Raw genomic sequence first — 15,759 nt, 5'->3', positions numbered from 1 at the left:
AGAAGGAGGACTGTGGATTTTGTTCCCTATCAACTTAAATTATAAGTGTACTATTAAGGGATCTTCTAATGGTCAGTACAGGAGGAATGATTACAGCAAGAAAAACCTGTTTCAATATTCATTTAGACACACGACTGTTGTGGCATCCTTTAAGGCATTTATTATATTAAATGAGAGAAAGAGCTGCTCTGGATATTTGTCAGATTATATGAATTCATAATGGGTTTGTCCTAATTATCTTGTGTATTTATATTAGTTTTCCCCCCTCTAGTCTATCTGGATTTAGATGTACTCATATAGTGTTTTTATAATGTTATTTGTCCCAACTTGATATATATATGTTGAATTGTTATTAATAAAGTTCATAACAAAAAATGATTCAATAATGCTAAACATTTTTGTAGTATTGCTCTTATAAAAAAAACTTGTATCAGTGTGTAATAATGTTAAAATGTGCCTTACTTGATCTCTTAGTGTAATTCTTTCACCCGTTTTTGAAAGTGTAATGATCTGACAGGGTGGGCTCATGTGTGGTAGAGGGCGCACTATCTACATTTGCATCATAAATTGGAAGGCGTCCAATGTGAACCACTCTATATGATGACAAATATCCCAACTGTGTATGAAACAACAGAAATGAGTGATCAGTATTTTTCATTATTTTTCTTTTTACTGAGAACCCCAGAAGAAATAACAACTAGAATGATGTAAAAAAAAAAAAAAAAAAAAAAAAACTTATTTCCTTGAACCGTACACAAAACATTGTGTTGGAAATGTGAATTATGTTGGCGTACACATGAATCCAACAAATATGTCTAACTGCTAACACTTGATCTTTACAGGCAGCAGACTCCTCAGTCTTATGAATTAAACTGTTCTAACACTTCTGTTCTATGAAAAGTGACAAGGGCAACAAAATTGGCTTTGTAAGAAGGAGAAAAGTGCCATTTTTTTTCAATGTGAGCTCATTGAATATAATCCTAAGGCTTAATATTACAACTCAGTATACCTTTGTACAGATAAAAACTATCATCTACTCTTTGATGAGTATGTCTCACATCAGAGTATAAAAATAAGAGGCTTGACCATAAAAAGTAGCTGCCACATGTCAGAAGGAACACCTTGTCAATAATTATATTTTTTCCGAGATTTAAATGACAGAATAAACATACAAAGCTTATGACAACGTAAGAGCGTGTCAGTGAACTGTTCTTTGGTCTAAAAATTAAAGAGTACTGTTCCTTTACTTTACCATCATGAGAGGGCAGAGCTGAACCGTTTATATTGCAGGTTAGACAACGTGTTCAAGTAAACCGTCTGAAGATAATTTATGTATGTGTCTGAAACTCATTAGTTCCCACTATTTAGCAGGCAGTAGGCTTACAATATTTACATGTTTTGCAATTGTAACATGAACCAACTGTAAAACACATCATTAGACCACAGTTGAGATCACACTACAGACTGAGATTGACATTTGATTTGTTTTGCTTGCAATGGCTGCAATTGAAGAGTTAAAGCTTGATCTACTGTTACAATTGTACTAAGCCGCAGTAGACAAAAGCAGCTAAATTTCTATAAATGTGAATGCAAAATGAGATGAGCACATTGAAAGAAATAAAAAATAAAATAAAATAATAACTACTGCATTCTATTTAGGAAGTAGTATACAGTATGATGTTTCAGACACAATGCATGTGACCAATCTGGGCACAAAGAAAAACAAGGAGAAAAAAATTACTGCATATTCACACAAAGTTGTCACGCAATTTCAACTTTATGAAAAATAATAGTAAGGTTGATGAGTCAAAAATATACGAAACATATATACATATATATATACATACACATATATATATGTATATATGTATATATATATATATATATATATAAAAAAGACAATTAGTGCTTTGTCGACTGGGTATTTTACATTTAAAGGTGTGCGGTGCTCTGAGTCTTTTCAGAAGTACTGTCTGTCTGCACACTTGATGTGGCCTCATTGGCTAAAGTGTGTTCTGTTGTATTGTGTCTCTCTTCTAGTGAGCTGGCTTCCTCGGGCTCGCTCTCTTCTTCTGGCCCATCTCCACTGCATTCAGACTCCTCGCTGTCACTCTCGCAGGAGCTCGACGTCTCATCTTCAGAGTCGGAGTAAACCTCTGCTCCGTGGAAGATATAGTGATTTGGTGCTTGGAACAGGTACTGGCCTGCTGTAGAAAACAAATACAAGCAATTGACAGTTCAGTATTGAGAGAGACTCTATTGATGTGTAACTCTGAAACATACTTTGTTTTGGCATTGAGAAGATGCATTTATAATTATTTAGTGAGTAATCAGATATAATTTACATTTGCATGCTGTTTGAGGGAAAAACTATACTGAAGGGGCTAGTTTAAAATCACCAAGGTCTCTCATTCAAATACATATAAAGTTATGTTAATTAAACCGTAATGTTCTATCTTCTGTGATGTAAAACCTACTCTCGAGGCGTTTACTGATTGGACTCCTGTTGATTCGACTCATCCAGCATCGTCTACGAAATTCGAGGTTAGAGGTTTGGCTCTTCACTTCCGCTGCCTCTTCTTTTGGTGTTTCTTCTGCTGGTAACTCTGAAGGCTCTGCCGTCTCCTCGCTGGGACACTGAGCGTTCGGACAAGGCTCTGGAGGTGTAATGTTATTACCAGCAGTCTCTGTGATATTCGGACATTCTGTCTCCTCTGGAGGGTTAATTACTGAGTCTGTACTGTGTTGCTTCTGCTCCTCCTGTGCTGCATCACTGGAAGCAGACAAGGCCTCGCTTGGTGGCTGTTCTGGTAACCGAGGGGGTTTCTCTGTGATCTCCGCGAGTCTTGCCGTGTTGTAGCAAAGCTGCTCAAAGTCCCCGCCCAACCGATGACAGAGCTCGTTGACGATGACGTCACAGTCCCCAAGTAGCTCCACATCAAAGTTGAGGTGTGGCAGCTGCTCCCTATTGATCAAGACCTGAGGCACTTCATGAGGAATGGAGTCTAGATGGGATGAAGAGAAAAACCGTTTCATGCCAAAATCTCTGAATTTACTGCAGGCACATTATAAAAATCACTGGTTATTGCATTCATGTCAATCAACATACTTGGGATGAGGGCAACTGGTCGGACTTTAAGTGAGGAGCCAATGACAATCAAGAGGTCCACCTCATCTTTATCCTGCTTCATGGCTCTGTGGAACATTTCTGGAAGATTCTCTCCAAAGAAGACGATATCTGGTTTCATGATTGCCAGAGGAATATCTGGACACCGCGGACAATGAGGGACGACCTGCAGCGGGAATACATTTTGTTAGAACAAACTATTGTATTAAAATTAATTTAAAGTCTTATTTCAACCTTATTTTCATGGGGGTTGTCTGTCTATAATATCCACAATACTAGACAATGTCCTCACTGTAGGCAACTACAGCACTGATTTACTTTTACACCCCTCTGACAGACTAATGGATGCTGCCATATGTTTGGGAAGGACAACCTGCAGCTGACAACCTCATGTCACATTTTAAAATATGTTCATGTAATATTAAAAAAAAATCTAAGTTTTGCTTGCTCAGCATAATTCAATCTTACAAAACCAAAATCACTGTGAAGTTAATGATGCTGGTTGGTGTTTACGATCACAATGTTTTAACTGCAATGGCTGAAGTATCAAATTTAGACCTGGGTGTCAGAATTTACATTTGAACATTGCTGATGAAAAAAGATATGACCAAAATAAAGATGACAGCTGATCACATATTTGTCGGTTCCATTACATATAAAGGCATGTAAACTGTATACTTCTTCAGTCCCTCTTTGGAAGCAGGTGATTTAAGAGCATTACTCTTTTTTTTTTTTTTTATTCCCAGTAAAAAGTCAGTTTATCTTGCACTTTGTTTTGCTCTCTGACTACATATCGCTAAACCTTGATAGCCCTGCTAGCATTTGCCAGCAGCCTTTTTCCGCAGCACACATTTTGTTATAGCAGAAAAATCACAGGTGGAACTAATAACATTAACTATGGCTCTGTTACAATCATTGCAATGTAATTGAGCAGTTAATGTTATTTGTTACATCTGTGTTTGACATGTCTGCTGTGAAAACTTTACGCCTTTGGTTTCAGAGCCACTGTGTTAATGCCGAATGCTTGGCGTACGCAATGAAAACGTATACAGATCAGCTTCTTTTGGCTCTACAGGAGTTACTATTGGAAGTTGCTTGTTAAGGAGTATTTTCATGTTATAGCTCCACCAGAAATGATGGATATTATAAATGCTTTTTCAGTTCCATTGTTGCTGAACAGGCAGAGTATGCAATAGGCTTCAGGAGCTGCAGGAGATACCTTAATACAAACACAGTGCCTGCTGACTTTGATAATGCAGAATCAATACTGCATTATTTATTATGTGTTATTCATCAGTTTGTAATGAATAAATACCTGGTTAAAGATGTCTTCTCTTATAGCTTCACAGTCCACTTTATGTTTACAGACAAGACAGGAAGCAGTTGCAAATGACCCTGAAATAAAATAGTTATTAATGACCTTTTATCTATACCATTTTATATATTTAAAAACAATAAACGATATCTTTCTTTGTACCACTTACCATGACACTGGATAATTCTCTGAACCCCAGCAACTTGTTCTAATGTGTCGATGTTTTGTGTGTAATTGCGCAGCAGTGTCCCCTGCTTATCCAGCATAGATATGAATTTGTGGCAGGGTGAAGGCTGGAACTGACCCGGGTAGATCTCCTGTAACAGAGAGCAGGCATTCAGCGCTTGTGAGCAAATATCAAAACACTGCAATAATCACGCACATCCTCCCTGTGCTGACTTCTCTTAACTCTGCACCTGTAAAATTAAAATACTTTAAAGTCTGTGACAAAACCTGCATAAGTTTAGAACACAACCTGAACATCTTATCCCTCTGATATGCTCAAGACACTTTTTATTATCGTCTCACAGTTCAAACTAAAGAGGTTTAAGAGCATCTCATGTTAGATTTAGATCTGAATCCTCTTTTAAACACAATGTCAACACTAAAGATGCCTTTACACACAAGGATCCGAGCATCATATATTACATTACAAGCTTTTTCATAGACCTTTAGACAAAGAGCATGTATCTCATCTAGGGTATACTCAAGCAAAACAAAAACATTGTATCATATTAGTACTAGTAGTAGAAGTACTGAAATTGGAAGTCATGTGACAATATGATGGACTTCTGATTAGTTGCCAGCTTTTAAATTAATTGCCAATTCTTTTAATAATCAATTAATTGTCTGAAGTCATTCTTTAAGGAGAAAAGGTTCTCTGATTTCAGCTTCTCAAACATGAATATTGTCTGGTTTTAATGATAATGAAGTAAATATATTTGAGTTATGGATTGTTTGGTGAAACAAAAGAAGATATTTGAGGATGTCTTAAGCTTTGGGAAACAGTAATCAACATTTTTCCACCATTTTATAGACCTAACAATTTAAAATAAAAAAATTATTGACATATTAACTGATAATGAAAACAGTCGTTACTGGCTGCCATACTTTAATATGAATATTATTTTTAATTACTTCCTTCTTCCTTGTTTTCCCTGTAAGACCAAAAGCATCACAAAGTTTGCAAACCCAAGTATGTGGAGGCTTCTGTATCTGTGCATGACATTATCTCTGTAGCACCTTACAAAAGGTTTATATTAGCATGTATGTGTATCAAATTAGAATATGCACAAGAAAAATCATACATGAAACAAACCTTAGCAAACTTGAAAAATGGCCTTGGGTCCCGTCTGAAGTACTCAATGTCAAACATAGCTTGAGGGTCTGGAAGATCAGGGAAATCTACAGCAAGCCGCGCATATATTCCATCTCTGGAGCGAAAGTCTGGTATTCCACATGAAACGGACACCTGCGAAAACAGCAAACAAGCATTCTGGCTTAGCAGCATGAACATAACAACTTACACATAGTCATACTCAGTAATTATAAGGTGAAATATGTAAGAATTTTAATTTAAAACTCTAACAGGATGTGAAGTAAGAGATGAGGAATAAAATCATACTTTTACTGTCTTTCTCGGTTGCTTGTGACAGTATGTGCACTGATTTACAGTACCAGTCAAGTTTGACACACCTTCCCATTCACATCAATGAGAAAGTATGTCCAAACTTTTGACTGGTACTGTATATATAAAAAATGACTCAGGATGGTTTTGCAAGGAAAGAGGATTTGCCGTTTATGCGTGCTCCAGAGTGCCTTGCCTCTCTCCCAATCCCCTACAGCAACAACACGATGCAACCATAACCAACATGAACTTAGAAATGGAGCCCACTAACCTGTGTCCCTGTGCTGTCTTTCTTCCTATTGGACAGGTAAGCTAACATTGCCACAAAGTATGTTAAATATATTGTGATATTGTGGTTTGAACTGGCTAATGTTGGTGATGCTGCTTGTTTGTGCTAATGTGGTGCAAGTACTCCTGCGAGCAACAGGATGCTGGCTGCAATTCACTTAATGACCACCGGTGTCACTAATGAGAGCAGGTTCTGATTCTTACATATTGCACCTTTTTAAAAAAAATCAATTTATGTGATACTGCTGTAAATACGTACCCCAGCACCCGTCAGCACAAGGATCCTTTTACTGTCATGGAGTAGCCTGACTACATCTTCCAAGGTGTTGATATCCTTCCGCTTCTTTCTCTTTGGTGGTTCGGAGATGTTGATGATGATCTGCCACAACGTCATGTCGTCTAAATCTGGTGGGAGTACAGTCTCAGGCAGCAGCTCTCTCAGAATGGTCCTCGGGTCGGTCTCTCTGATGTGTTGCTGGATGAAACTGTATGAACCTGGTCAAGAATGCAACATCTCAGCATGACTTGTATGGAGGCTGTGCCACTGATACTTGACATTTGATATCACAAGCTTAATAAAAAGTACAACAGGAACAGCTTTTGTCAAATCCTACTTACCTATCTGTGGTTGAGGGGTCCAGTCGCTGGAGCTCGCATGTGATGATCTGTCATCTTCTTCTGTGATGTGGTCCGGTGTGACAGCCAGGCCGTTGGAGGGAAGGTCGTCATGCCCAAGAAAATCTAAAGCACAGCCAAGTTTGGAAAATGGACAAATAAAACGAGACATGACTTATTCATGAGTGATAACTTTAATAACCACTTTAGTCCGTTACTTTCGATATCCATGACAACAACCTCAACTTTAACTGGTCATGAGATCACTGGTATGTAAGAGATGGTTATAAAGTTTTGTAGATGGAATATATTAAATCATGAAATTCAATACTTCCATTCTTGTCACACAGACTGTTTTCACTTTTCTTTTTAAGCGGCACCTGGACAAAAGTTCAAGTTGCTGCCCAGAGACGTAGACACCACTCAACACACACGCACTCACACACAAACAAACACACACATATTTACTGCGTTTAACATTATATCTTCTGTTCCTCATTAAGTTGACTTAACCGGTTAAGTTAGTGAAACAAGTACACGGCGTGTAAAACCTTGAAGCTTTGTTAAGAGCCCGGCTCCTTTCTTACCAGCACCTTCCTCCGTTGTCCCGAGTGCAGCGCTGTCGTGTAGTCTCACAGCCGGTCTGTGCGGCTGGGAGAGCAGCAGTCCCAGTCCATTGTTGTCTCCGCCTGGCGCTCCCGCTGCGGCCTGCTCCACCGCCATCACCGGCTTCGCTTCCTTCTCCGCTGGCTGCGCACAACTCCCTGCCGCCTCGCAACTCTCCGCGGCGCCAGAAACACACGAGAATGGATCTGCTTCGGCGACTTTAGTCACCGGACTCATTTTCGCCCTTTTGGCGGCAGGTTCGTCCATACCGGAGGCGCCTGAAAAGGCCGTTCCGAGACTGCTCTCTTCGTCCGCCATCTTCAGCCCGCAGAGCCGCTGGGCAGAGCCTTCCTCTCGGACACAGCTGGCTCATTTGCATAGAGCACGTGACTCTCTCTCCACCAATGGACGCGGCTGTCACGTCCCACTTGCTTTACGTTGCTGACATAAAACCATAACAAAAATGTTGCTGCTTTCAAACACCGTCGGATTATTTTTAGTGCTCACGACGGCTCAAAATGGTGAATAAACTAAGTTTTCTATAATGACAAGTGACTCACGTTGTTGTGTTTTTCTTCTTGTTCCTACAGTTGATGTTGGAGCTTCACGGTTTGTTGTTATTTTCACTATCATCTGCTGAAAGTGGAAATTTTCTCTGTGCTCAATTAAAAAACGAAACAAAACAAAAACAAAACAAAAACAAAAAACAACAAAAAACAACAGATTTTATGGGCTGTGTTTAAGAGCATTTGTGACATCACAACTAATTTGTGATATGGAAACTTGAAGCCACCAGTGCTCAAGTGAAATAGGCTATTAGACATCTTGTGTACAGCAGTTAAACTTCTGAAATACATTTGCATATTCATAGATTTTGAATTTTTAATGAGGGAAAAAAGGAGAGAATTTAAATGATTTTAGCCAGATCATACAGTATTTTATGTCTGGAGGAGATCTTTAACTTTTGTATGACTTGTATACCTTTTGATTACAACATAGCCCAATCATGAATATATATAATTTTATCATAGGGTCATATATTATGTCATTATGTATTTCAGTCAAAGATATGTACGTTGGCTTTTTGTTTGGTTAGTTTTGTTTGTCTTGTTTGATGTTACTTTTTGGGGGTCAAATATGATGTGTAGGGTAGACTTTATTAACTGTAACCTCTTTCAGACTAAAGAAATCTTTGAAATTGTGTTATTGTTTTGTATTGATTTGTGGGAATTGAGTATCTGCCTTTTGTGTGTTTAAACGTGTTTAAACATGTGTGTGTGTGTATATGAATGTGCACATTTATACATATGACCTAATTATTGATTGTTGACTGAAATAATATTCAATGTCAGTGTTTTTTTTTTCTCCTTATGTTTTAATTTCATGTCCTCACAAATACTCGAAATCTCGAGCTGAGTGAGAGCTTTTAGAGAGACACTTGAACGCATCATGCGTCACATGCTGAAAATTTACAGCTCATTTTTTTGCTCACAACTCAGGAGAAATACCCGAGGGAGAATTTTCAATCAGCTGGGAGTTTGTCCATTAATTCCCTAAAGCTTTCTTACAGAGCAATAATAGAATAAACTTGAAAGATATTGTCAGTGAGTCACGCAGCATCAACTATTGAAGCGAACAGCTGTAATCCAGCACACACTCAAGCTTCTCCTTTACAACAAATCTGACACATTTCCACAACAGATTCACATGGAGGCTGTTTTGAACTGCAAACCAGAGGACTTGGAGGATTATTACGGGTTATTGGGATGTGATGAATTATCGTCGGTAAGTTTGTTGCCAGTGGGTATGGCTCAGTCTAATTGCTGGATGACATAACCTAATGGTTGTTTAGATCCACCAACCAAAACATACACGTTTAAGGGTTGAATAAAGTCGAGATTAACATAAGATACCGCATCCACACCACAGAGATAAGCAATTGTCTAAATTGCTATGTCAAAAGGTTACTTCATTCTATCCAGTATGTTCCAGAGGTTAGTCTGAACCAGCAGAGACCTGTTGATGCTGATGAGAGATGTCAGATCCGTATTGTGTTACAGTATTTGTGTCTAATAATTACTTAGCCATCATGTCAACATGTATATATTATAGACGGTCCGTAGAATGTTTTATTATATATTATTATGTTTTGTTTTATATTTTAGATCATAGTCTGACAACAGTAGCATCTGCACGTGTGTCTAAAGACTGAGTGATTTTGTGCATTGAAATGACCAGTCAGGATAACTATAATAACCATATTAGATTAATTAAAATGAGTGCAGTCAAGACACTGATCAGTATCATTTACAACAAGACGGAAGAAAGTATAGGTGTGCTAGTATTCAGAAAATCATGTTTTATAAATGTGTATCTAATGTGCTTTACCATAATGAATGTGATCCCTCAAAAATAACTGTTTGACTGAAATTGTACATGGTTAAATTAACAAAAGACAATTACATTTCTTCTTCATCTTTTTCCTGACAGGGTGAACAGATTCTCAATGAATACAAGATCAGAGCCTTGGCATGTCACCCAGATAAGCATCTAGACAACCCGGGCGCAGGTAGATTCATGGACCATTGCTGTGACACACTGGTGTATGTTTTAAAATAATTGCTGACACATTTCAGATTTATAATCCAAGTTCAAGATTTGAAATCAATGTTAACTCTTTTTTTTTTTGCCAATGTATCTTCATTTTCTGACTTCTCCCACAAAGTGTTAATGCTTCTTTCTGACGTCTTGACTTCAAAGCAAAATATGTTAATGGAGAGCTGCTTACAAGTGCATGTAAAGAGGAGGCTGTTCCTCCCAGTTCTGTTATATTATGTGCCATGTTAGATATGACACACATGATATTTTCTTCCTGTCTGACAGTGGCCGACTTTCAAAAGTTACAGGAAGCCAAAGAGGTTTTATGCAATGAAGCCAAAAGAAAAAACTATGACCTTTGGAAAAGAAGTGGAATCACTATTCCGTTCCGTGAATGGCAAGCCCTGAACGACTCTGTAAAAACTGTATGTAATGTCTTTACTTCTCTCTTTTTTTCCCCCAAATTCTTTATAATTTTGATAATTAGAAATCCTTGTGATATGTTGTGTCACCTATATGCAGTCAATGCACTGGGCTGTGAGAAATAAAAAGGAACCAATGTTGGAAGCCCCAGAAGCAGAGAAACCAATCACCTCTCAGGCAGAGGACCCTCATTTTGAGCAGGAAGCACCAGAGACCCCCCCATATGAAGCAACGCCACCCTCAAGTAAGGCAGCCAGAAGATTAAGAAACTGTTTACTGTGGCCAGCAGTAACTCCTCTATGCACATAATATTCTTTTGCCATAAGATGCACTTGATGATCAGACTCCAGGTTCTTCAAGTGCCCCACTGGTGTTACATTAAGCTATAGAAAGCTCTTTGAAACTCTTGTTTGTAAAAATGTTGTGTGGTGCACTTCAAGACATCCACTATAATGAACTGAATTCAGAGAATTGGACAAGAAGTCTATTCAAGTATGAAGAGCATTTCCATAATCACATATGACAACATTTCTGCAGGTTTTGATGCATTGTCATTCTGATATTTATTATATGTTAGAATAATCTTCTACCACAGCAGTTGTTCCAAAGTGTTCTAGGTCACTCGGGACACTTCAAGTTAATTGAGATTTTCCCTAAAGAAAAATCTGCAGCTACTTCACAGTCGACTCCTTTCTTGTCTGTCTTTGGTGAAAAGCTTTTGATGTGAAGCAGCAACAGCAGCAAGGGTTTGGTTCCTATTAACTGTACAACTGAATAACATTCATTTATAATTTTTATTAATTATAATAAAATTACCGTCTGAGTGGAATACAATTACCATAAAGATGTTGTGGTCCAAAAACAAAATGTACAGTCACATTAAAGTAAACTACAGTGATTATGACCTCATAAGATTTAAGCATGGTTTTCCACTACTTAGCTTAAGACAGTATATAATTCCTGGTGCTGCATTATAATTTACACAATACATATTTTATTTTAATAATGTAGGAATGTCACATTAGTAAATTATGAATTATGTGGTTATTGAACAGTGCTTAACGTCAGGAGGTTGTAATGTGTCTCATCACATTCAGTTTTTACTATGATCCAACAAGGACTATCTATTATTTGCACTGTATTAAATTGAACTTTTCATCCTTGTTACCTAGGTGATTACTGCCATCGGCGTTTTCGCTGGGCTGCTGACTCACCATCTAATCTACTGCGGAAGTTCAGAAATTATGAGATTTAAACATTCCACCAAATAAATATTGTTTCAATGTTTGTGTCTTACTGTTGTCACATTGATTCACTTTGGACCCTGTTAACTGTGCTGTCAAATTTTATGAATGGGGTAACTTCACGTACTTTTCTCTATAAACTGGAGATGACAAGCTAAATGTGTCTGGTGGATCTGTGAATCTACAGTTTGACAGATCACGTGGATAATTTATGTTGTAAGTCTTGCTCAGTTGTTATGTTCATTCGTGCACAATTGGAGAGGTGATCAAAACTGATACTGGACTAGTACCTGTAATGCTGTAATGTGTACCTTTGTGTTACTGTTGAGTTGAGTGCATATTTGTTGGGAACATAAAAACTGCTTGTATGTATCATTTCATGGATTACATTGTAATGATAGTATGAAAATGATTAATTGTCATAAAATGTCTATCAGTATGGATCATTCATTGATTTCTATTCTTGCTTAAATAAGATGGGGTATTTCACATATCTAACCACCAGAGAGGTTTGTGGTAACCTTAATTGTTATCAGTGTATTTCAACTTAATTGTTAATTAAGTTGAATCCTACTAACCTGAAAAAAGGTGTTGCTTTTCTTTATCAAGTCATTCACAAAGTGAAGCGGTCCAAAGTTCCCCTTTTCAGCTGCAAACATTTCACTTCATTTATCCAAGTTTGCTTTCTTTCTCTAGACATAGACCAAGACTTGCAATGTAATTAGTGTAGACAAACAGGCCAAATTAAAACAGTCAGACAATTTGTTAATGTTGGGAAATTAAAGACTGTGGAAGAGAGGACTAAGACATTATTAATAACATTCATATTCAGTAATTTCACAGAGGATAATATTGAACCCCTGGTTAGAAACAAGGTCCCAAAATATGATCATAGTTATGTGTTTACCTGCACACTTTACAAGATGTAATGATGTTTGAGAAATTAGTAACAGAAACAAGTGAGCGCGTTAGAAATCAATGAAAATACGCCACACATATGTCAAATAAGAATAGTTTTACCCATAAATGTTTTGAGCTAAAACAAAGCAAAACAGTTTCAATTCCAAATGTCAATAATACAGACTTTGAGTTTTCACCTCCATATCCTTTCTCTTGCAAACTAAACCTACAAAATAGTTAAAGGTAAAATTGCTGATACTGTGGATGAATCAAACAAGCAGGTTACATAAGTGGAAAGAAGCCTTCTGAAAACATTTGAAGGTACAGTTGAATTTTAAAACCCAGAAAGGAGTTAAACTGTTGAAATGTAGATTATATATTGAGTTTGAAGTGTGAGTTGAAGACAATGTCCTGAGAGAAATTAATGTGCTGACAGTAGTGAAAGCACACAAATGAGTTGAGAGTAAATTTTTCGTACATTTTATAAAAGAAAGTGAAGTTGTGAAATATTGTTGTGGTTGTCACAGGAAAGGTAGTCATAAAAGCATGTGGTTCACTTCAACATCAACATGCTGTATGACCACAGAAAGTAAGTCTAGAGATATTACTGAGAAGAGATAGATGTGTCCTACATTATGTAGTTACATGTTTGAGCTGTGCACTTTCAACTGTTCTGTCCTGTTTTCGAACAGGAAACGTTTTCAGGTTTGAACGTTTTGCGAATCGAGACATTAAAGCAGGTTGAATTGACACCGAAAGAAGCATGTATGTTTGTGCACACGGTTCAAACGGAAATTGCCACGAATTAGCACATCAACATTCATCTAAACTCGATATTTATCATAAATATGTGAATGAACTTCGGAGATCTGTTGAGACGCTGAGCAACAACACTGCAGCTGCACTGATTCACCACTAGCAGTCACCAGAGTTTGCGATGACGTCACTTTTGTCGAAGCTAAAAGGCCGATATGAGCAGTACATTCTCGCCGGGTGCGGTGGCGCGCGCCTGTAATCCAAGTTACTGGGAGGCTGAGGCTGGCGGATCGTTTGAGCTCAGGAGTTCTGAGCTGCAGTGGACTATGCCGATCGGGTGTCCGCACTAAGTTCGGTATCGATATGGTGCTCCTGGGGGAGCCCGGGACCACCAGGTCGTCTAAGGAGGGGTGCACCGGCCCAGGTCGGAAACGGAGCAGGTCAAAGCCCCCGTGCCGCTCAGTAGTGGGATCGCGCCTGTGAATAGACGCTGTAGTGCAGCCTGAGTAATACAGCGGGACCCAGTCTTTTTTACACTCTGTACACTTTATAACAAACAGCTGTGATGACACACACGCTCAAACATCACGTTTTTACATGTTTGGCTGCTTCATGTTCATCGAGTATCCCCCCCAAACCAATGCAGTTTAGTCCGTCCCACACTGCCTCCACCTGGACAAGAGGAGCAACTACTATCACTCACACCAATCGCTGATACATAACACTACAGGTTACACTACAGTCATTTGGGCAAAACAATCACACCTACAGAATATCCTGATTACAAACATTTTTAAATGTTGTTGTAAGATTGTCGTTGTTGTGAGTGTGTGTCTCTTGTCAGCATAAAATGTGAAGATTAAGGGTGACATGATGCAGTTAGTGCATCACACAGTTCACAGTTTGACACGAACCAGCTCTCTTCCCAATTTTTCTCTGGGAGAAGGGGAGGAAGCCTCCGACAAGCGTACCTGCGCACTTTGGTTCCGCTCTTTTCTACTAACATTTATCCTCACAACAGATGTGAAAAATTAATTATTTTGGACCTCTGTCAATAAAGCCTACAGCACAGTCTTTCTTATTAAAATAAGCAAAAATAAAGCACGACTTAAAATAATATATGATCAGTTTCAAAATAAATACCACAGTTATCACATATTTTGAGTGTACTACATATGCAAACAAAAATGTATCCGTTATCATAACTGATGAGATGAAAATTGCAATCCATTTTCAGATCCACAGTTTATGTCATAATTTTGTACTGCTCTATATCATGGTGCAACATGTTGGTTCACCTCCAGTGACTATTGTGTGATATATTCCATCATATTGTCTGATTATTGAATGTCAGAACTGGCCTATAACTTTGATCAATTATGAAGTTTTTGTTTTTTCACAATTGCTTTGTTATCTAAAAGAACGTTTCATTTTCTTTATGTTCAGAAATTCAGACAGGAAAAGAAAACCTTAGTCGTTGTTTAAAATATATTTTTGTAAATTGGTCTATCAATTTTTTATATGTACCATGCAGTAAATCATGCAGAGGAGACCTGATATTTACAAGAACAAACCTTAATGATTTAACCCAACTGATATCTGTCCCATTGACCAGTCTCTGTTCAAAGACCTGTTAAGTTTCATAGTAAATTTATATTCTGATATTAAATGTTTTGAAATATTGTGGAGCTCCTTTTGGTCCACGAGCCGCTGTTTGCCTACCACTGGGTTATTGTATCACTAGCGTATTCACTTATGTCAATAAGCTACAATTCATGAGAGATGAAGATAATATCATTGAATTCATAATGATCATATGATTAAAACAGCATAAAGACATGTTATAAAACCATCAATCTGAATTAAAAACATGAGACATTAACAGTGGGTGATTTTTGGGAAATAGTTAATGGGCTTGATGAACCTTCGTCGTTAGATACCGCTGCAGTGTGTTTATTGGTGACGTCACCGTCGTTAAACTCCAAAACTCCGGTGAGTGCGGGCATTTCTCGCCGGGTGCGGTGGCGCGCGCCTGTAATCCAAGTAACTGGGAGGCTGAGGCTGGAGGATCGTTTGAGCTCAGGAGTTCTGAACTGCAGTGGACTATGCCGATCGGGTGTCCACACTAAGTTCGGTATCGATATGGTGCTCCTGGGGGAGCCCGGAAGTACCAGGTCGTCTAAGGAGGGGTGCACCGGCCCAGGTCGGAAACGGAGCAGGTCAAATCCCCCGTGCCGCTCAGTAGTGGGATCGCGCCTGT

General features: G+C 38.2%; 2 protein-coding genes across 2 annotated transcripts; one reads left to right on the top strand and one right to left on the bottom strand.

The window, feature by feature from the left end:
* Positions 1 to 1,856: 1,856 nt before the first annotated feature.
* sirt1 (sirtuin 1) lies at positions 1,857 to 8,575 on the bottom strand. The gene is made up of 10 exons (XM_053332652.1): positions 8,571 to 8,575; positions 7,560 to 7,942; positions 6,976 to 7,098; positions 6,617 to 6,852; positions 5,761 to 5,913; positions 4,612 to 4,759; positions 4,443 to 4,522; positions 3,110 to 3,293; positions 2,478 to 3,005; positions 1,857 to 2,207 (listed from the first exon to the last, which is right to left on the bottom strand). Exons 1-10 carry the CDS (start codon positions 8,573 to 8,575, stop codon positions 1,933 to 1,935), a joined length of 2,115 nt encoding a protein of 704 aa, XP_053188627.1. The 3' UTR covers positions 1,857 to 1,932.
* A 473-nt stretch (positions 8,576 to 9,048) lies between these two features.
* Positions 9,049 to 12,218, top strand: dnajc12 (DnaJ (Hsp40) homolog, subfamily C, member 12). Its single transcript, XM_053333037.1, has 5 exons — positions 9,049 to 9,363; positions 10,069 to 10,147; positions 10,462 to 10,601; positions 10,699 to 10,843; positions 11,772 to 12,218. Exons 1-5 carry the CDS (start codon positions 9,286 to 9,288, stop codon positions 11,852 to 11,854), a joined length of 525 nt encoding a protein of 174 aa, XP_053189012.1. The 5' UTR covers positions 9,049 to 9,285; the 3' UTR covers positions 11,855 to 12,218.
* Positions 12,219 to 15,759: the final 3,541 nt, after the last annotated feature.

This window comes from Scomber japonicus, chromosome 14 (genome assembly GCF_027409825.1).
Source record: "Scomber japonicus isolate fScoJap1 chromosome 14, fScoJap1.pri, whole genome shotgun sequence".
Taxonomy (NCBI): domain Eukaryota; kingdom Metazoa; phylum Chordata; class Actinopteri; order Scombriformes; family Scombridae; genus Scomber; species Scomber japonicus.
Note: the sequence above shows the minus strand (reverse complement) of the source record. Positions and strands in the feature narration are given on the sequence as shown.